General features: G+C 36.7%; 3 protein-coding genes across 4 annotated transcripts in view; 1 reads left to right on the top strand and 2 right to left on the bottom strand.

Moving 5' to 3' along the window:
* Positions 1–1,223: 1,223 nt before the first annotated feature.
* On the top strand, positions 1,224–13,262 carry LOC445593 (homologue of mammlian thyroid peroxidase). Its single transcript, NM_001032423.1, is given in 19 exon segments — positions 1,224–1,320; positions 1,664–1,761; positions 2,017–2,159; positions 2,446–2,577; positions 3,153–3,361; positions 3,762–3,916; positions 4,330–4,485; positions 4,976–5,066; positions 5,892–5,994; positions 6,480–6,644; positions 7,291–7,556; positions 8,237–8,325; positions 8,856–9,034; positions 9,447–9,603; positions 9,910–10,072; positions 10,684–10,839; positions 11,190–11,350; positions 11,659–11,771; positions 12,981–13,262. Coding segments are annotated over 19 exon segments (2,730 nt in total). The 5' UTR covers positions 1,224–1,241; the 3' UTR covers positions 13,096–13,262.
* A 440-nt stretch (positions 13,263–13,702) lies between these two features.
* Positions 13,703–23,229, bottom strand: part of LOC100187070 (deleted in lung and esophageal cancer protein 1) — a 29,197-nt gene continuing 19,670 nt past the window's right edge. Inside the window, exons 31-34 of one of the 2 annotated variants that reach the window (XM_026838758.1) lie at positions 16,386–16,491; positions 15,265–15,483; positions 14,558–14,675; positions 13,703–13,936 (exon numbers count right to left, since the gene is read on the bottom strand). In XM_026838758.1, the coding sequence (XP_026694559.1) occupies positions 13,819–13,936; positions 14,558–14,675; positions 15,265–15,483; positions 16,386–16,491 (561 nt within the window). In that variant the 3' untranslated portion in view covers positions 13,703–13,818. Of the gene's footprint in view, positions 13,937–14,557; positions 14,676–15,264; positions 15,484–16,385; positions 16,492–20,805; positions 21,307–23,229 lie in introns of those variants that run through there. The other variant, XM_026838760.1, reaches the window with a different exon arrangement.
* On the bottom strand, positions 17,073–19,398 carry LOC100181603 (leucine-rich repeat-containing protein 15). The gene is made up of 2 exons (XM_002128023.4): positions 19,009–19,398; positions 17,073–18,738 (listed from the first exon to the last, which is right to left on the bottom strand). The coding sequence occupies exons 1-2, from the start codon at positions 19,197–19,199 to the stop codon at positions 17,178–17,180; spliced, it is 1,752 nt and encodes a 583-aa protein (XP_002128059.2). The 5' UTR covers positions 19,200–19,398; the 3' UTR covers positions 17,073–17,177.

Below are 23,229 nucleotides of genomic sequence, written 5' to 3'. Positions count from 1 at the left end.
GTCTACGAAGAACTCGTGAATGAACAAACTCCCGAAGTATTTTATTTTGACCGAAATTGTCAATGGAAGATATTGGTGGCTAAGTCAAAACAATGTTTAACCAGTTTCAAATAAAAAAATGAAAGAATGACTTTTTTATTCTTGCGGGACAAGCAACGACAGTCGTTATACCGTGTGTGCCTTATTTAATACCCTCGTGTCCGCTTACTAATTACCACGTTTGGAACTTTGTACGATTGTTGTTTTTCTTTAAATATCTATCAACCAATTAGTGATTAGGAAAGTGATGGCACAGTTATATAGTAGGGTGGGGGAAGACGGGACACCTTTAGCACATAATATCCAAATATCCTGATCGTATTTTAAACAAATATCAACGGTCCATGAAAGTCGTGAGGATACGGTTTATAAATATTTGAGAGTGTTTTGTTAACTACCAAAGGGGACAAAAAATAGAATGAAAGGTGTCCCATCTTCCCCACCCTACTATATAACATGTTGTCGGTAAGGCTTTTTGTTGGTTGATGCGGTCATTTAAATGTATTTAATTACAAAGAACAAAAGCGTTTCTATTGTACTTTGTCGTGTACAATACCTAACAATAAAAGTTCCCACACGATCTTGGCTTTATTTGAATTCATTTTAGTAAAATCACGGCGAAAGAGAGACGAGATTGAAATAGAAGGTTAATATAGAAAAAGGCATGTCGACTACAAGACCAGAATCAACCCGTAATTTTTTCAATCTTTGCAAAGATTTCTGGATATAAAGTTAAAAGAAGTGCAGAGCGACAGCTTTAGAGATGAGCCGGTTAAACGCCCCGACAAAGGAAAATTACATAGGAAAATCAATTTTATTTAGTGGTAGTAAAGAGTGCGCGCCAATTGAATAAAAAACATGGGCTCCGCCGATTCGACAAAACAGTTTTTGTCATTGACGAATTACTGTACTTAATTTTACGAAAGGTTTTGCCATACGTGAATGGTCAAGCCTGGCGATAAGGAAAGTGTTATTGTATCATAAATGAAACGCGCAAAACAAACAAATAACACTTTGTCGGCTACTTCTTGAATCAAAGTACCAGTGGCATTGTGTTTTGTCAACGAACTTTCGTTATGTTTTACCGACTTCTGAGAGTGAAATACTGTTAGTTTTGAATAATTTTAAAGAAATATTTTTTCCAAGCATGTTGATAATTTTATTTTTAGAGCTGTTCACAAAATAAAACGAGACAAATTAGAATGTGGACAAAGTGCATAGCGGTTGTGTTTTTTTGCAAATTGGTCTTTGCCGACGAGCAGTATGTTTTCGACGAGACAGGTAAGTTTTAACCGTAACATCAAGCTATTTTGCCCGTTTAGTTACAACAACAAAGTTACGCAAAAATTAAAATTTATAAAAAAAACGAAAAGTAAAATTTTTTATAGTTAAATTGACGGTCAACATTAAGTTAAATTGACGGTCAATCAGCCGTATAATAAAAGCACTACATGTAGATATAGTAGGGGTCCAAGGGAGTCGTGAGGATACAGTTTTTATAATTCTTTGGATGCTCTTTGTTTACTACCAAATGGGACGAGAAAAGAGAGTAAAAGGTGTCCCATCTTCCCCACCCCACTGTCACTACTCGATACTAATAAAAAATTATGTATTTTCAACAAAGGTTACGAAGGTGACGAATTCGCCCGAGAAGCTCTTCGTGAAGCTTTCCAACAAGTTCGAAGAGCGATTTTCAGAACAGATAAAAGTTGGAGCGATGAGGTAAAAACATTTTTGTAATTTCCAAAACCTACGAGCGCAACCCAGTTAGTGGACATTACAAGCGTTTGAGTGCGGCTTGGATGCCTATCTATTTTATTCCAATATGAAATTCAAATATTCAATGTAACCTGTCCAAAATGTCTAAAATTTCTTACATACCGTTAAACTGTAACAACTTTTCTTCACCTTTTTATATATAGTACCAATCAAATCCGTTACCGAAACCCTAATCAAACGTTTTTTTGTTATTTTTAGAAAGTGTGGAGGAATCCAATGACTTTGTTCCAGTATTTTAAACGACCGCCCAGCGAAGAATCGAGCGATATGGCGAAAGCTGGGGATATTTATCATTGTGCGTTTGATATTGTACATGACAAGGTGTCGAACCGACTTTCAAGGTATGGACGATGATATATCTAAACTTTCGCATACACCCGCCAAGTGCCCGTGTACGAGTTACTACTCCTGTAACTTTGTTAGTTATTATTATTTTTTTCATTTTATTTTTAATGGCTGACACTTTGTTTAGACAATTCATAAATGCTCATAGTAGCAGCGACGAGTCTCGAACCCATTTTGTTTATTTTTTGTAACTTGCAAATTGGCAACGGGCCAACTCTGGTTTAAATGCTCGATCATATAGGATAGATCTCACTAAGAAGTTTTAATGTCCGGTTATCGTAGGTTTAAACGCCGGGTAAACGTCACTGATGTGCTGTCAAGCGCAACGATCGCAGAGTTGGCCAAGTTTTCTGGTTGTCGTGCAAATGGTGTGAGCCCAACATGTCCGGATACTTGTATCGACAATATGTACAGGTAAAATATGGTTCTATGGTAATATGGGGTAAGATGGAACACCTTTAACACATAATATCCAAATATCCTGATCGTGTTTTAAACAAATAATAACGGTCTATGGGAGTCGTAGAATCCCTTTGAATATTCTTTGTTTTCTACCAAATGGGACGAGAAAATAGGATGACTAGATGTCCCATCTTCCCCAACCTACTATATGTAATAACCTGTAAATGTGACAACGCTGTGCAGAAGTACAAGCACGTAAAGCAATGATTTATTGAACATTTCTTTAATGGCCCCGTGTCCCTTTCACAATTGTGGTAATAAAATAAGAAAGTCTAATACTTTTCTTTTGGCAAATTTATTTTGCTTATCGATGTTTTGACGTCATACAGTCACTGACGAAGCCTAGATGAATAGAACGTAATCCTAATGTTGGTGATTGTATAGTTAGCCGAAATGTCAGCTTGAAAAACAACTTTGCCAATAGAGATATATAGGTTTATCATATAAATGGCGGCACACTTTATGAAAAACATAGGGTTAACAAAAATAATACTTTGCAAACATATCATATTTTTTTACTTGGTCAGAACCCACACCGGTGAATGCAACAACAAAGTTAATCGATACTGGGGTGCTTCGAATAATCCGTTCGTTAGATGGCGCCCTGCACAATACGAAAATGAATTCAGCACTCCGATAGGTTGGAATAGTCAACGTTCGTATAATGGATACCAATTACCTGTTGTCCGAAAAGTTTCAAACGATATAATGAGAACTTCGAATACAAGAGTTACAGGTATTTTACCCACAAAGTTACATACATGGTAAATCGTAAGCGGACATGAGGCGTATGGAACAAAACTGCCGTGTTATATTGACTGTTGTTGCCCGAAGATAAACAAGTTATAACCATTCATTTATTTGCTACGTTCAATCACGGCGTACGAGAAATATCTCTAGTATAGGCCATGGTTCAATTTTGTTCAATTTAGGAAAAAAATTGTTCAAATCTAAGCTTTGTCAAATACTGATATATTTAACACAATCTTAAGCTTACCTTTAAGAGAAAATTCACCAAAATTTGTTACATTTTTTTAATTTTAAAATAATGCCCCGAAAAATTCATCAAAATGTGTTACCTAAAATTTGGTATTTATTACTAACCGGCTTTTTTATCTAATTTTAAATTGTTTTAGGCGATCCTTTGTATTCCCATATGCTGGTAGTGTGGGGACAATACATTGACCATGATTTAGATTTCACTCCGCAAAGTTTAAGTACCTCCACCTTTCAAGGATTAACTGATTGCAAGAAGACGTGTAAAAACGAGTCACCGTGTTATCCAATGCAGGTTTGGTTTAAAACTGGAATAATAATATTTTATATACCGTATTTTCAAATGCACAAGGCTGTACCCATGCGAGTTTTTTGGTTGTAGATTGAAAAATATTTTGAGTTTTTTTCCATGTGATTTGCGGTTATTTATTTATGAGTAAAATTGTAATACGATGTATATAAATCTCCATAATAGATAAACTCCTACACCGCGGGCGCGTCAATCGATCTAGATTTCAAGCCATATAGTTCATCTGTTATACCGTAAAGGCGTAAACTGTATATTGTATGCTAATAGAAATAATTTATTAGAGAAAACCACACTTCCCAAAAACTTTACAAAACGACCAAAACTCGTTTCTGCTTAACAAACCGTATTTACTGTTTTTAGTTATCAATAAAAACATATCTCTTTACACGACCTCACAGGTACCTTCTGACGACCCTCGCATCACAACAGCATCTTGTCTTCCATTTTTCCGTTCAGCAGCTGTGTGTGGGACAGGTGACACGTCATCACTATTTCATTCCATCAGACCACGTGAGCAAATCAACGCCGTGACGTCATTTGTCGACGCAAGCACGGTTTGTAATGTGTTATGTGACTGGTCTATTCTCCAGTGGCGGAGCAATGTATATTATTATAACATGGGTGTTCTGTTTTATATACTTCATGCCCGCTTACGAGTTGCTATATATGTAACCTTGTGATTGATTTGCTCGATTCTGTAATGTATGGCTAACAATTCAGACAACCCATAAGGGCTCACTTGATTAAAGCAATTGCTGGGTAAGTGTTGCTAAAAGTCACACTTGCTTAAAATAATGGTCGCGTCACTATTATCTCTTTTTTATCATATAATTAAACCGTACCTATATACTTCTCTTAAAAAATATTGTGTAAACTTAGGCAAAATGAGTCAAAACTTTAGCAGTGTCAGTGTTTGACGAAAAATACTATTCGGAAAACATATTTGCCCAAATACTAAAGAGCTTTTACACAACTTAAAAAGGAAAAAAAACGAAATGTTCTGTTATAGTTGTGTTTTTAAAAAAGACCCAATTTTTTTTAAAGGTATACGGAAGTACTGATTCACTGAATCGAATTTTACGTAATTTGACCAACGATGATGGTCTGATGAAAGTAAATACCATGTTTAAAGACGGTAAGATTTTATTTGAACTTAAATATAGTAGGGTGGGGGAGATGGGACACCTTTTCATTTTTTTTCTCGTCTCATTTGGTAGTTTTTCTCGTCCCATAGACCGCTGTTAATTGTTTAAAACAAGATTAGGATATTTGGATATTATGTGCTAAAGGTGTCCCATCTTCCCCCACCCTACTATATCACATAATATTTTAAGCACATATAAAATTAATCATTTTATGTGTGCTTAAAATTTCTTAGTTTCTGACACCAGCATAGTTTTACGGGTAGCTTAAAAATCATGGCCCAATTTAAGCTGGTGTCATAATATATTTTGTTTACTTGCTTTGCTATAACTCATTTGCTTTGTTATATGAACAATATGACCTCCTTTTGTTTAAAAGCTCTGGTATTTGGAAATTCGGTCTTATACACAGGAAGTCATACATATATATATATATATGTGTGTGTGTTGTTGTTGTTGTTACGCTCAGCCATCGCAACTTGCTGGCTTAGCGATTGTTCGCTTTGTTCTTGCGTGTTTGTGGTTCTATTCGTAGAATCAGAAATTCCCACTACACAGTTATTATTGTCTCAATATAAAGGAATAAATGAATGTAATTTACTTTATTGTTATAACACGGGTGTTTTGTTTCATACACCTCGTGACAGCTAACGATGTATGGTTACTGTAAGGGTGTGAAGCTTACAAACAAAAGAACAAAAGTGCTTCGACACGTGAAGCTGTCTCGTGATTACTAGTATTGTACTTGTTTGTTATGTTTTGATGCCATTACCATGGCGTAGATATTGTTACTTTTCTACAACGCTCCGTATTCCTAGGCAATTGGGATTATTTGCCATTCGATCCGAACAACCCGTGTGTACAAGATCCTTTCGATGCGAGCGGCGTAAACATTCCTTGTTTCCATGCAGGAGATGGAAGGTAATTGGAACCTTTTCCACAATTTACATTTTTATATTGTTGGGGTTGGGGAAGATGGGACACCTTTTCATTCTATTTTCTCGTCACATTGGGTAGTAGACAAAGAACAATCAAAGAATTATGAAATGGTATATCCTTACGACTCCCATTGACCGTTGTTGGTTTAAAACACGATCACGATACTGTGGTATTGTGTGCTAAAAGGTGTCCCGTCTTTCTCCACCCTACTATACAATATTTATAAATTTATATACACGTCATTACTTTATATCTAAGTAAAGCGGTGATCAAAATATGGTGTTAAACGCGTTTTTGGGGTTCATACATATAGCATAGACTTATAAAAATTAAGTTAAAAAAAGAAAATTTAGAGTTAAAAAATGGTTTAAAGCCAAATGCAAACCGATTTTGGCAGTTTACAACTTTTTTTTTTATTTTTACAAATTACTTAAATTTTAGATCTATATTTTATTATTTCTTTACAGAGTAAGCGAGCATTTAACATTAAGTGCAATACACACAATATGGGTGCGAGAACACAACAGGATTGCTCGTATGTTAAAGTCCATGAACCCACACTGGTCGGGTGAAATTATTTACCAGGAAGCAAGGAAGATAGTTGGAGCTTATCACCAGATCGTGCATTGGAAGTAAATATTCTTTTTTTTTATACATTTGGTTGATTTTGACAAATGCCCGCATATTAAAACATATTTTTTTTACGATTGGGAACATATAGTAGGGTGGGGTAAGACGGGATACCTTTAAAACATTATATTCAAATGTCGTGTTTTAAATAATTAATAACAATCTATGGAAGTCGTAAGGATACGGTTTTATATATTTCTTTGAATGTTCTTTGTTCACTATACTAAATTGGACAAGAAAATAGAATGCAGAGGTGTCCCATTTTCAATACCCTACTATACATTTAGTTAACTATGAAAAAAGCTTACATGCTAAAACATATTTTTTTATAACAAATATAGGAAAAATATACAGCTAATTGCTTTTTTTAGGAAACCATGTCATACAGTAATTTAAAAAAATTCTTTGCAAATTACGCAGGGTTGGGGTAAGATGGTTCAACTTTTCGTTCTGTTTTATTTTTCTATTTGGCTATAACATTTACCAATTTACGAAGAATATTTAAAAGTTATATACCCATATCCTCACGACTCTAGCAGCTTTTTGTTAATTGTTACACATACGGTTTATTATGTGCTAGCATTAACCATCTTACCCCACCGAACTATATCTTATTATTTTCGTTCATAATCTTTTCCTAATATTTAGGGAATACGTTCCAAAGATAATCGGCCCAGCTGGTTTGCGCATGATGGGAAACTATACGGGTTATAGAGAGAATGAAAACCCAACAGTTTCAAACGTTTTCGCCACCGCTGCGTTTCGTTTCGGCCATGCGACTATCTCGCCCCAGTTCAGGAGACTGGACGAAAACTTTAACAATCATCCGCAGTTCCCGACCATTCTTTTGCATGAAGCTTTTTTCTCCCCATGGCGAATGATAAGGGAGGGGGGAATGGATCCTATATTGAGAGGTTCGTATGTGTTGTGGAATGAATATGACTTATTGCTTTATTCTGGTGTGGGCGGAAAAACGGTTGTTATGGTAGGGTGGGGAAAGATGGGAAACCTTCATTATCTTGATCGTGCTTTAATCAAATTAACAACGGTCTATGCAAATCGTGAGGATACGGTTTTATAATTCGTTAACTGATCTTTGTTTACTACTAAATGGGACAAGAAAATAGAATGAAAACGTGTCCCATCTCCCCCCATCCTACTATATAACACGAATGTTCTGTTTTATACACCCCGTGCGCGCTTACGAGTTCTATGTTTCTAAACGGCTGACAGTTTAGACAATCCATTGTGACTACTGGGTTGGAGCAACTGCCGTTAAGTATTCTTCTATTCATTATCGAATAAATGACGTAATATACATCACGATCACATGATCATTTGAATTACAATTCCATTATGCTAGAGATCAAATATCGCGGCTGTAAACAAACATTGGACACAATACATCATTTGAAAGTCTAAAGTTACCTTCGCTGGCGTAAATTGTTATTACCAATTCACAGTTACACGTAAAGTCCCATTACTTTGATGTTTGGTCTTTCAAAATAACAACCTACGTAATGGCGAAATGCGACCCATATGAAACAGAACACATGCTGCCTCATGACACTAATTAATCCCTTGTAATTGCTAGGTTTGATCGGCCGACCGGCCAAACTTATCAAAGCTGACGAAATGATGCACGAAGAGCTTAGGGATAAACTCTTTGCTTTACAAAACCAGGCAAGATATGTCAATTTAGATTTAATGATATGATGGCCAGTGACGTATTATCCAGATATCATTACAAAGCGTTGCAAAAATCCTTTAAGTCCGTGATAACCATTTATTCCCTATGTTTAGTGGTTTTTTATAATACGTTAATGTTGTCTTGGCGTTTATGGGTCATTTTAAATGATTTGAACACATTATAATAGCAGGTGTTTTACTGTAGTTGCCAAACCTGTGTACATGCATAATAAAGACATCCATTATCATTAATATACCAATTAAGTCTATATTCCAAATCTTTTAGCTTTACGCTGCGTAAACCCCCTTGCAATAGTCTACAAAAATAAACCCATTTGAATATAGTACTGCGGGGTAAAATGAATGTCATCAGCAAAGAATGTCCCATATTTCCCAATTGAACAACTAACAACGCCATTTTAGAGTCGTAATAACTATGCTTTGTTTACTATACCAAATGGGATAATGAAAAACGGATCATTTTACCCCAACCTACTATGTATTTACCACTATAATACTTATAGGTGGCATTGGATCTTGCCTCACTGAATCTACAGAGGGGTCGTGACCACGCGTTACCATTATACAATGATTGGCGTGAGGAGTGTGGTTTAGCAAGGGCGAACAACTTCAGTGACTTGGCTGGTGAAATAAAAAACAAAGCAATTCGTGATAAACTAGAAGCTCTATACGGCCATCCAGGGTATGTAATCGTTGTTAACTAAATACAAGGTATATACTGAGGTGGGGAAAGATGGGACACCTTTAAATTCTATTTTCTCGTCCAATTTTGTAGTAAACAAAGAACATTCATAAAATTATAAGGCCGTATCTTCACAATTTCCATAAACCGATGTTAATTGTTTAAAATACGATCCGGATATTTGAATGTTATATGTGATGAAGGTGTCCCTTCTTCCCCCGCTCCACTTAGGTAGGAGAAGGGTAAGATGGGACATGTTTTCATTCTATTTTATCACACATTTGGTTGCAAACAAATGAATATTTACAGAATTATACAACCATATCTTACCCTACATTAATACATGTATAAACATTTTCTGTTTCGAAAACCCTAGTTTTCGAAATTATGTATATATTTGTATCGTTCCTAGAAACATAGATTTATGGTTAGCTGGTCTTTCCGAAGATTTAATGGACGGTTCGCGTGGTGGACCAGTCTTCACTTGCCTGCTTGCTCGTCAGTTTAAATTCCTTCGAAACGGAGACAGATTTTACTACGAGAATCCAAATGTTTTCACACCGAATCAGGTTAGTTGGTGTGATTTTAACCAACACACTGTGTGTGTACGAGTCAATATAAACATGTTATTACTGATATGTATGTATTATCGCGTATGTAAGGTTTTAGTTCCCTATTTATAAATAAATGAATGAAATTTATTTAGCCGGGAAAATGACAGTCGGTATAACACGGATGTTCCGTTTCATACACCTCGTGCTCGCATATATCTTTAGTAAACTCCGGTGCCACGTATACAGCTTTGTGGGCGATTCTGTTTGTTCTGTAACTTAGTGGTTTTAGACATCTCCTACAATAACAATTTCACATTTCAGGTCACAGCGTTAAACAGATTATCCTTCGCCCGTGTGTTGTGTGATAACTCTGGTTTAACGCGAGTCCAACCCGACTTGTTCATGCTTCGTGATACATCTCAGTTTGTTGATTGTGCAAACATTCCTAACCTGGATCTTTCACAGTGGCGTGAAGACCCAGCAGGTACAGATTAAAGTAGTTGTATGCATTTTCTTCTGCATTTGAATATCACTGTGGGGTAAGATAGGGCACCTTTAGCACATAATATCTAAGTATCCTGATCATGTTTTAGACATTTAACAACGGTTTATAGAAGTCTAGCGGATACGGTTTTATAATTCCTTGTTTAATACCTAATGAAATAGAATGAAAGGGTGTCTCACCTCTCCCCACCCTACTATAACTTGATCAAGTCTATATTTATGTGTGAATACAATCACAAAGAACATTTTTATGTATAGTTTGGGGTAAGGTGGTCTATGTTTTCATTATATTTTATCGTCCTACTTGGTAGTAAACAAAAAATATTTACATGATTATATAACTGTATCCTCACTACTCTAAAAGATCGTTGTTAATTGTTAAGCACGATTCGTAAATATGAATATGAGCCAACGGTATATCCATTTTACCCCACATAGCGTCTGACTCTAAAGGTTTCTAAAACCATAGCTTTCGGAATTATTAATTCTAGTGTGGTTCAAAATATCTCGCAGAAAACCTAAATTTGTTATCAACTTTTCTGAAATGGTTCCATTAGTTTTCAATATACATCTTAATGCTTATTCGCACAGTTGGTACATGCGGTACACCACCTAGTATAAGTAACGGTTGGTGGAAGAAGTGTGGTGGGGGTGTTAGTTATCGTTGTATGTCTGGATACCAACTTGCTGGACCAAATGAGGTGCAATGTATGAACTCAGCTTTTACTGCCATACCATCTTGTGTTGGTAAGTTTTAGCAAATTTTTTAACGTTTTTTTTACATTAAAAAAGAATTTTAAAATTGTCGTTGTTAGCAGCAACGCTTTTAACTATAAACTAGAAGTTTTTATATATTTTTTTATGTTTGGTAAGACTTTGATTAATGTGTCAACTCTAGCCTAAATTTCAAATAGCGTGCCTTATAACCTCACCTACGTTAAACCAAATCTAGACTTCATTTATTTTAATGTTGTTTAAACATAATTCATTCCTTTTTTTCGTGGCCCAAAGTAAACATATCCTGATGTTACTTTCGTGACCAAAAGCACACAGGTAAAGTATTTTTTATTTATAGTAATAACGTTTAATATTTCCAGACATAAACGAGTGCGATGCACAGAACGGTGGGTGCAGTGACAGGTGTATGAACACCGCGGGTAGTTACATTTGTGTTTGCAATGACGATCGTATGCTTGGTAGTGATGGTAAAACTTGCATGGCTACTACAGTTCAAGTCACACCGTCACCTGTAGTAATGGTAAATTACAAACGTTTAGATATAATAGTTTATACAGTAGGATGGGGTGAGATGGGACATGTTTTCATTCTCTTCAAAACACGATCAGGAAATATAAGATTTGGGTGCTATCAGTATTCCATCTCACTCCACAGTACTATATAACTCAACTATTTTTAATGTTATTTAGCGAATTTCTGTCTCTATTTTGTTTTGGATGGCCTTCGTGCAACCGAGAGTTAAATGAATTTGTGCTTCTTATAATTTCAGTATTCTGAAGCTAATAAAAATATTTTACGGTATAGTAATATTAACCTTATATATTTCAGGGTGTAACGGCGACTACGCCTGCCAACGTAACAGCTATCGTGGTCGGAAGCATTCTTGGTGCAGCAATTTTCCTTGCCTTCTGTGTTATATGTTATCTGGTATACAAGAATACGTAAGTACATTTGGAAGTAAATGAGCCCATTGGCCTAAAAGCGGATGTTTTTCAATTAAATTGCGCTTTAGTTTAAACATTGCTGGTTCGTGTTTTCCTGGTACAAAAACAAATACTTGAAAGACATAAGTGTTAATCCGATGCGTTGTCGTCACGGGGTCGTGTTGTGTTTATAACAGCGGATGTAAGCGACCAATATAATGCGGCAAAGACAACTCATTACAGAACAGTGGGTTAACTCGGATAGTGAATTATTGGCAAAATATTTTTCGGATTTTAAGGGATATAGATAACTTACGCCCGTTATTGACCTTAGCAAAGCAAACTTCGGTTAACTTGGGGGAATTCGAGCGTATCAGCCTTCCTCGCAAATCACAACAATTGTCGCCACGTTGACAAAGGAATTAAGTGCGATGTTTTTTGCGAAGTGTTTGCTATTTAAGGGCGAGCCTTTTTATCTCTTAAAAGCGTAAAGTTTGTGTTGCATTAATGGGTATAGCGGACGGATGTAGATAAAAGTAGGAAACTACCACTAGTAAAAGCACTTTACCTGTCTGTTCTATTCAAGACACGACCAAAGTTGAAAAAAAACGGTTAAAATTTCCAGACTGGGATTAAATCTAAATACACATAGGAAATCTTCTGTTTGCAACTGCTCTGTGCCTATTTCCAAAACACGTATATAGTCAGGTGTGGTAATACGGTCTAGACTATATTCTTTTTCTCGTCCTATTCGTAGTGAACAAAGAATATTTAAAGAATTTTATAACCGTATATCCTTCATGTCCCTAAACCAGGTCAATATTTCCTAATCGTGCTTTTAACAATTAATAAGAATCTTTTAGAGTCGTGAAACTATGGTAATATAGTTCTGAAATTGTTCTTTGTTTACTACCAAGTGGGACAATAAAAATGAAAGCATGTACCATCTTACCCTAACTTACCACACATATTGTGGGGTGGGGGAAGATGGGACACCTTACTATTCTATTTCCTCATCCCGTTTGGTAGCAAACAAAGAACATTCAAAGAATTATTAAATCCTATCCTCACGACTTCCATAAACTGTTGTTAATGGTTTAAAACACGATCAGCATATTTGAATATTAGTAGCTAAAGGTGTCCCATCTTCCCCCACCCCACTATACATAATATTGACTTTGCAAGTTAAACATATAAAAGTCAAATAACATGATTCCAATATTGCAGAAAACTTCACACGAAGAGTAAATACCACAACACCGGAAAATTCAGTCTCAGCGACCCCAGCGCATATGATAATCCATCCGCTGTGATGGATAATGACAGCCAAACCAAGATGTAACAGCAGATGCACTTGGACCGTCTACAATACAAGTTCAACGTGGTTATATCTAAAGACAACCGAATTGCCCCTTTTTTAATTAATATTTTTTTGTGTTTTATTATCGTAATGCTATCCCCTGGCGCCATGTACTACGTCTGAATAAATTTTAATTGATCGCCACGAATATATTTTGTTTGTGGTATTTTGTTGTACGTCTCAACTCCTGTCGCAGAAATTTTGTACTTGATGCCTCAATTACTGTTTACATAGTAAGGTGGGGGAGGACGGGACACCTTCAGCACATAATATCCAAATGTCCTAATCGTGTTTCAAACAATTAACAACGGTGTATTGGAGTCGTGAGGATACTGATTTATAATTCTTACAAAATGTGTCGAGAACATAGAATTAAAGGGTGTCTCATCTTCCCCAGCCCTACTATACGTTTACTTCTACATTCTCTGACATTGTGTAGCAGTAAATGCACGTCAAAAATATCCGAGACGTACAAGACATAAAACCATTCTCGACGGCCAAATACTATCCGTAATATTTGACTATTATAGATATTTTGTATGCCTGTAACAGAAAGAAAATGTCCTCTGTTCCGTGAAAAAGAAAACTCTTACGAAACACAGTGTATTTCTTGATAAACAACACAGCAGTAGGTTTAATGAAATTTAAAATTTGTGAGAAATATTAAATAATGGTGTTCACAGTCCTCTTATTGAAGAAGTTAGTTTACAACTTTCGTTCAAATTGTCCATCGTACGAACCGGATGCTTTTACTTTAAGGAAACGAAATTCTTCGTGTAGTTTTCCTTTAAACATGAAGTTGTATTCGAAGTTGGATTCGGATCTTGAGTAAATAACAAAGAAATTAATCATTAAGGATAAAATCATACAAAATTATGTAGGTCACATTTGCACTGATAATTATATTTTAGGGCGGGGGAAAATGGGACACCTTTTCATTCTATTTTATCAGCCCATTTCATAGTAAACAAAGAACATTCAAAGAATTATAAAACCGTTTCCGCACGACTCCCATAGACCGTTAGTTGTTTAAAACACCATCAGGATATTTGGATACTATGTGCTAAAAAGGTGTCCCATTTTCCCTCCCCACTATGTAAAGAAAAATGACAAGTAACTCACACTTGAATTAATAATAACAATACTGTTAATTCTGCAGCAATATAATATCTATCTTTTAGAACTCAACAGGTGTCTATACTTTTTTAAATGCTTTATCTATTTTTTGGTTATCAATCTGCTTTAACACAAGATCCTATACCTATATGCGATAACATGGTTATCTGCAGAGGGTTGACACTGCTACCATTGTGGTCGTATATGTGTCCTTGGGCAAGACATTTAATTGCAATTGCTCCAACCCAGTGATCACTCATGGGTAGTCTAAATTGTCAGTAATACAGAAACTACCATTGCCCTATGAATACAGCATAATGCCACAAACCTTGGAATAAAACGAACGGCCAACTTCGTTTTGTTTTTCGAGGTGAAACTTTCGGAAGCTTCTAGAACTCCATGTGTTGGTTCAATCACCACTTCCCCTTTGCTGTGGTCGATGGGTTCTGAATGTATTGTAGATATGTTAACAATGCATAAATTCATTGCCCCAAATTAGTGATCACTAATTGTTTGTCTAAAGTGTCAATAGTATAGTAAAAGGTAAAAAAAGCACCCACAAAGTCACAAACATGGTAACTCATTAGCGTGCACAGGTGCATGAATCAGTATACCCATGTTATTAACTTGTACACCCATGATGTTAATGAATGAATGAATGAAACTTACTTTATCCTCGCGTGGCCGGAAAACGACAGTCGTTATTACACGGGTGTTAATACACCTCATGTCAGCTTACGAGTTACCATGTATGCAAAGAAATTATAAAACTTTATCCTCACGACTCCCATAGACCGGAGTTAATTGTTTAAAACACGATCAGGATATTTAATACTGTGTGCTAACGGTGTCACATCTTCCCCATCCTTTACTATATGGCTGATAATTTGGACAAACCATTAGTGACCACTGGGTTGGAGCAATTGCTGTTAAGTGTCTTGCCCAAGGACACATGCGCCCACAATGGTAGCAGCGACGGGCGTTCAACTCATTACCCATTGGTTACAGGCAGTATTCATTTAAAACGACTCCCACCTAATGCTTCAACGCTCCAGTGTGATTCCGAGTAACTTGGATTGGTAATTGTGACGTAACAGAGTTGTTCCTGGTCCACAAAACAGACACCAAACTCGATCGAATCTTGACTAAGATTGAAACTTGGTAGATGAACAAATGCAAGCAGAGGGTAGCATTGATTAACTCCATTATTGTAACGTATCGTCAGCTCGTCTTTGTATTCTAACTTCGAGGTACCTGTTGGTAAAACATTTTTTTGACGTTTTCCTATTAAAAATGATGCACAAATAAGAATTAAAGAATAACTTCAAGGATACCAGGTTCGAAGCTAGATGATGCTACCATTTTTTTCGCGTTTTTTAGTGTGAAAGCCACTTATTAACGTTCATATTGCTTTAACTCAGTGGCCACTGATGGGTTTTAGAAGTTAGCAGTAATACAGAAAAACTAACAACTAAAAATGTTTCCACTCGGTAACATGCAAGCGTATAAGAACTAGTTATTAACCATATACAATATATAGTAGGGTGGGGGAAGATGGGACGCATTTTAATTCTAATATCTCGTCCCATTTGGTAGTAAATAAAAAACATTCAAAAAATTATTAAACCGTATGGTCACGACCACCACAGACCGTTCTTAATTGTTTAAAACGCAATCAGGATATTTAAATATTATGTGCTAAAGATGTCCCACCTTTCCCCACCCTACTATATATATATACTGGGGTGTACTTTGCCACCGCAGATCAAATCCTAGCTCCCTTGCATGTCTTGCCATAGAACCTTAACCGGGTAGAACAAAATGATATATAGTAGGGTGGGGGCAGACGGGACACCTTTAGAACATATTATCAAGTTTCCTGGCCGTGTTTAAACATTTAACGATGGTCTATGAAGTCGTGAGAATACTGTTTTATAATTCTTTAAACGTTCTTTGTTTACCTAAAAATTGGACGATAAAATAGAATGAAAAGGTGTCCCATCTTACCCCAACCTACTATATGTAATATAGTCAACTCGTGTTATAGAGTCCGCTATAAAACTGACCCGCCACGCGATGATACACAAGCAATGATAATGAAACATCATACAGGGCCAATACAATACAAGTCTAATTATTATGTGAATATAAACCACCTGTTAAGTCATCATGGCAAACACGCACACCAGATACTTCCTGGCCACTTTCAATGGTTTTCAAATCTTCAAGGAATTTTTCCATCACTCGAAATCCGACTTGTACCTGGATATCGTATCATGAAACATATTATGCCGTTTTTAACAGTTATAGTATAAAGTAGGCAATTGTTTTTTTAAAAAGTTTAGCACCGCGTACTATGTAGTAAACCGTATATGGTTAAACGATTTCACGTTCAATATAAAATTGAGTCGTGTGAGGTAAGATGGATGCCTTTAGCACATAATATCTTCCTAAACGTGTTGAACAATTAACATCGTTCGTTTAGAATCTACTTTAAGACGGCGAGTTATAACGCATAATACAAAAAATAGCAAAACCGAAATAGTAATGTGCTATCTGCACACTATTTTATAAGAAATGAATGTTTTCCATGAAAAGGTACGAAGGGCATGTGCATGTGCATATGTATAGCTTTTACCACGGATTACTAGAGACAACTATAGTATGCCGTGCTTTTCTATAGATAGATATTCATATCCTATACGGGTAAAGTCATGTGGCAAAGCATGTGCATTTAGCCCAAAGCTCAACCCCCTAAAAAGTTGATGATACGCGCGAAGCGTGGTGCTTGTATTAATTATGACACCTGTACAGGCTAATAACGTTAAACAACACGAATTTTTAAAAAAGAAATTTTAATAAAAACGCAATGTAACAAAACACAGCACAAGTATGAATTAACCGTAGCACTCTGAGACAAAATCCGGGAAAAATCACGCCAGAAGATTTTAAGCTCTTTGGTAAACAACCGTAGTGAAATTACGGCTGCTATTTGAACTCGATTCTCTCTTTGATTTCTGGTGAATTCTGCGAACTTTCCATATAATCAAAACCAGAATAGTGACAACCAGTACAACACCTAACACCGCAGCAAGGATAATTTCAATACGAATTGGCTCTTTAGCGGCTTCTATGCATTTGCTGGAGATTGAAGAAATTTTTTGACCTTGAAATTCTGGAGGTGTATCACAATACACGCAAGTGTTGTTACCGTCGCAGGAATCAAGCACATCAATGCGGGATAAGCTGTTCAGCATAGAACAAGTGCATTGCCAGTGGTTGCCGGATAATCGTGCTTGAAAATGGTGGTTTGGAAAACTTGGGAAATTTTGGATTCTGTTGTTTCTTATATCTAGGTTTGTAATAGATGCAGCATTCGGATTGAATGATAATCTTACAAGGAAGTTATTCGATAAAATCAACGTGTTTAGCTGTGGAGAGTTTAGAATGGACCCGTCGAATACGGTCAGTCTATTATCACTCAGATCCAAAATCTCTAGATTTAATAACCCCGCGAAAGCGCCTGAATCGATGTGGGAAATACGGTTGCGACTCAGGTTTAAACTCCGCAAGTTGCCAAGCGTTGTAAACGAATCGTTGGTTAAAAGTCGGATGAAATTTCCTCTGGTACTTAAATGTGTGATCTGGTTTGGGGTTGAAAAACTCTCTGTTGATGTGAATTCTGCTAAACCAAGTTGATCAAGATAAACTTGAGATAAACCCTCAATACCTCTGAGTGCTAGGTTTTCTAACGTAGACAGAGGTATATGCTCAAGCCTTAGCGTTGTTAAACTGTGCATGTTAGATACACCTAGATGTCGCAAAACTTTCATTTTTCCTACATCCAAAACAGTTAAGTTTCCCCCGTTCAAATACAACTTTTTTAAACTGTTAGCGCATGGTTGTAATATGGTCGTGTCGATCTTCGCTTGGCTTACGTGGGATATAGTAAGTTCTTCTATGCTGTTAATACCATTGAATGTAATGGGGAAATATTGAAGTCCTGCATGTCCAATCCACAAACGTTTCAGCGACGTCGTAGCTTTAAATATTTCGCTGTTGTTGATAAACTTGAATTTGTTTTGCGTTAAGTTTAGATCTGTTATAGCGACCCCGACATGGAACGCCAGGTTCGCAATTTCGTTGTTTTGAAGGGTAAGCTCTTTTAAATAGGGGGAGTATACGACGAAATGCAGACTGAAGATTGTCAAACTGTTCCCATGTAAATGCAACCGCATCAAATTCCTTAGCGAGCTGAACAACGCAGGTGTGACGTATGCTATACGGTTGTTGCTTAGATCCAATACGCGCAAGTTTCTGTTAAACAGAGGCGTCTGCAAATCTTGAATTGTGATGACTATTTCATTATTCGATAGGTTTAGGGTTTTTAACCCGATTATTAGTTTGAGTACGTCTCGTGGGAAGGTCGCAAGTTTGTTGTGTGAGAAATCCAGTGCCCTGATGCTGCTACTTGCTTCTGTAAAAGCAGTTTCCGGTATGTAACGTAACCTGCAACCAACGTGCATGATAAACCATAACAAAGAGCGCTGTATGGTCTATATTAGATATAGTAGGGTGGGGGAAGATGGGACAACTTTAGCACAGAATATCCGGATATCGTGATCGTGTTTTAAACAATTAACAACGGTCTATTGGAGTCTCGAGGATACAGTTTTATAATTCTTTGAATGTTCTTTGTTTACTACCAAATAGGACGAGAAAAAAGAATAATAAGGTGTCCCATCTTCCCCCACTCTACTGTTATACATACACACATACCTGTTACCGCTCAGTGATATTGAACTTGTGTTAGGAGGAAACATCCACGAAATATTAGTCAGCTGCCTGTTTTCGCAATAAACATGTTGACCAGCACAACGGCATGCGTTAAAACAGTTTGTTTCAATAGCTTTCAATCGACATATACAGTATAAGAGAAACAATAAAACGCAGCTTAACCTGTTTTTCATATCTGTTGATAAACTGAGGAAAAATCTATTAGTTTAGACTTCGTATATAAATCACCATAAACTGATATACGTGTTGCTGTCTGGGCTACATAATATTCGTATGCGGAGTTACGTTGATTCACTTCTGGTTAGTATTGTCTATTACCTCGCAGCGTGAAATTATGACGTAACAGAGGAAATACGAAACACAAGATGGTAAACAGATTATAGTGTAGTAACTACGACAAATTAAAGCAAATAAGTACAGCTAAATTGTGCAGCTACAATGAATGATAATAATAGAATATACATATATATGTTCTATCCAATACGTTTAGTATTTCTCTTTCAATTTTTATGCGTGTTCAAGTAGGATGGGGGAAGATGGGACACCTTTTTCTCTATTTTCTCGTTTCATTTGGTAGTAAACAAAGAACATTCTAAGAAGAGAAACCCATATCCTCACGACTCACAGCATAGACCACTGGTAATTGTTTAAAACACAATCATTTTTTAATATTACGTGCTAAAAGTGTCCCGTCTTTTCCCGCCCTACTACATAGTCTGTGGGGTAAGTTGGGATACCGTTGGAACAAAAATCTCATATTTCCTGAAAATGCTCTTTTAGAGTCGGGGAGCTAAGGTTATATAAATCTCTAAATATTCTTTGTTAACTACCAAAAGAAACGAAAACGGAGAATAAAAAAACGACCCATCTTGCCCCACCTTCCCATAACGACTGTCATTTTATCGTTACTTCTTTTTTTAAACTTCAATATAGTGGGAGAGGGTAGAAAGCGACACCTTTTAACTTTATGTTCGCGTCCCATTTGAAAGTAAACAAAGAACATCTATGGTCATATAAAACATTATTCCACGACTCCTATATATACCGTTGTTAGTTGTTTAAAACACGATCGGATATTTGGATAATAAGTGCTAAAAAGGTGTCCCATCTCCCCCCACCCTACTATACTATTCTGACCTTCCATTACTGTAACGGTTACAATGTAACCGCAGAGACAAAATAAAGTTAATAATATGACAACCAAACCGCACAAACTCAAGCTACATTCTGATAGATTTATTATCAAATATGGAGAAAAAATTGGTTCGATTGTTTCATGTGATGCAAAATCATTATTAGGCATTTTGGCAAGCAGTTTTACGAGAGTCTATTTTAGAATACAAAGAAATGCGCGAAAATTACATCATTGGTGTTTTTGAAAGATGGTATAGCAGGATGCTGTAATGACGCTGCGGGGATGAACCGGATGTACAGATTATTACGTCAATTGCTCATGTTCTGTAATCACTGGTTATATATTTATTACACACACAACACGTACACACACACGGTGGCATGCAAAGGTCAAAACAGGGAATAAAAAATACCAAAAAAGTTCATTATAAAGTGCTCAGTTTAACTCCATGTATGAACCTTCGCGAAAAATGTTATTCGAAGATGGTATTGTTGCTTTGTTCTCTAATGGTGGTGAAGGCGTTCGCTTGTCGCTTTTTAAAAAGCGACTGCCTTGTTGTGGTGTCGTTTCGGGTAGAATATAAATTTCAATCGCTGAAACACGTTTTTCAGCAACACTCATCTCCTGGTGGCCACCTGAGGATGTTGACTTGCGTGGAATTTGATAATGGGGTTCATTTTCACCGCCTATATTAACTAAAGGAGGGCTAGATATAGAGAGGGATCTTGGGACGTGGTAAGGGTTCGTGCTGTCAATATCAGTCGTGTCCGTGAGAGGAGTCATCATATTTAGAGACGTCGGCGATTGGTAATGCTGGTATGGGCGAGTGGCATCCATTGTATCTTCATTATTCACATTGTCATTGACTGGTTCGTTGTCACACAAACAGTACACCTGCTCCGCTGAATCTATTACATTGTATTCGTGATCATCTTCAAATACGTTATCAACGAGCGGTAATGGACGTTCTTTGTTCTTCGTTTCTGTCGTGTCAACATTGTATATTCCGACCTGTGTTGTACTGGTGTAGCTGTTTCGCTCACGGACATGTTCGTCACTGTTGGTAATAGGTAACGTTGTTTCACCAGTTGTAGAAGAATATTTTCTCTTTTTCATACGCTTGCAACGAAAAAAGCAAAGCAAAGCTGTAATAAATATAATGCTGATGAATACGGCGGCTCCAGCCAGGATAAATATTTTATAATCAAGCGTGGTAGTATCGTCTGGCTCAAAAAGACGACTTTTAAACCCGTTTAGTCTGCAGAAATCCAAGTTTGCAGGGTCATATCTTTCTGAGAGTGATTTACCCTCGACAAATTTTGGAGTTGCACATACGATACAGGGTTTATATGGAGTTCCATTTTTATACCCACATGATACGTTAAGCCATGTGTTGTTTAACAGATACTGGTAAGTTTTTAACTGTTCGCAGTCACAAGTCCAAGGATTGTCTTTCACCAACCAATCTATTGTAAGATTTGTGTTGTTTCTATTCACTGCTATTGGTGGAAAATGAGTTACTTTATTGCCCGATATGTCGACCTTTTGCAAAGCGGAACAATTTAAAAACAAAGTCGGGCTGATTGAGGCAATCGAGTTGTTGGATAGGTCAATTGCGATCAAGCTTGATGACGTCATTTCTTGCATGGCTTGAGTTATGTAGTTGTTGCTGAGGTCAATAGAACGGAGTTGTGGAAATAAATGCACAGGAAAATGGAATCGAGAGAAATTGTTCGATTTCAGTGACAGGTGTTCTAAATTTGAAAACTGGTGTGAAGTTTTTAATAAAAAGTCATTTTCCTTTAATTGGTTTTCATTTAAAGTTATGCGGCGGATTCTGGCGGTTCGAGAGAAAAATGTTTCTGGTAGCTTTTTTAATGGGCTGTGCTTTATTGTAAGATACCTCAGGCTTGGGACACGGGATAAGAAATGGTCGGCTATGCTGGAAAGTTTGTAAGCTTGAGTTATTTCAAGAGTTTTAAGGGAATTGAGTCCGGTTAAAAAATTAGAGGCAAGAAGAGATAGACGTGGTGCGGATATGCGTAACGTATCAAGGTTGGGAGAGTTGATTAAATACGGGTGTGTTAAACTTGACATCTGACATCCTTTGTACTCTAATACTCTAAGTGAATGTAAACCAAGCAGAGATGTAGATAAGATAGACACTCCATTAAACGACATGTTCAATGACCTTAAATTACTTGGGAAAGCCCGGGATGCCACGTTGGTAAAAAGATTGTGGCTGAAATCTAAATGGAACAGAGATTTGCAAGAACCAAATATACGTCTGCTGATTTCCCCACTAAATTTATTATGGCTTACATCTAATCTTCTGAGGGTCTGACAAACGCCGCCAAATGGGTCGGTGACATTTTGAGGTACGGTTATCCTGTTATGGCTTAAGTGCAGGCGCGTGAGTGCTTGCAGTTTAGCAAACTGCCTGTTTTGCAAACTTCGAATTTGGTTGTAGCTTAAGTCTAAAACTGAAAGACTTTTCAATGAAAGGTAATTGAAGTAGTTTGGATATTGTAGATGAGATAACTTGTTGTGGTCCAGCAGCAAAGTAACAGTTGTGCTCGGTATACCACTTGGAAAATCCATAAGTCCACGATTCGAGCAATTGACAAGATTGTTGGTGCATTCACACACGGTTGGACAAGCCTTACACAATGCAGGGAAAGACAGACAGGCCAAAATAATGCCTAGTATTGCTCTCATAGCAGTAACGCCATAATTGCTAGTGAAAACCATTTTCTTAAAAGAACTTTAGATTAGACCGATTTAACATTTACGAAAACCCCACTTTTGATATCGTATACCTAAAGCACCTTCGGGTTTTTGCATTTGCTTTCTGAGAAAGAAAAGTAACTTTATAATTAGGTTTATATATAATGCGACCCAAACTGGGGTACTTGGTAACAAATACTAGCTAAACCTGTTAATCTGTCGCACTTGTTTTCTCTGTATGTCTGAACCAGGAACAACTGCATTCTGTACCTAGTGATCGCCAGGTTTAAAGAAAGGAAACACTTTGGCAACGTGTTTTGTAGTGCTCGCAAGTGCCCTGA

This window comes from Ciona intestinalis, unplaced genomic scaffold (genome assembly GCF_000224145.3).
Source record: "Ciona intestinalis unplaced genomic scaffold, KH HT000111.2, whole genome shotgun sequence".
In the NCBI taxonomy this organism is placed as follows: Eukaryota; Metazoa; Chordata; class Ascidiacea; order Phlebobranchia; family Cionidae; genus Ciona; species Ciona intestinalis.
This window is presented reverse-complemented; position numbering and strand designations above follow the sequence as displayed.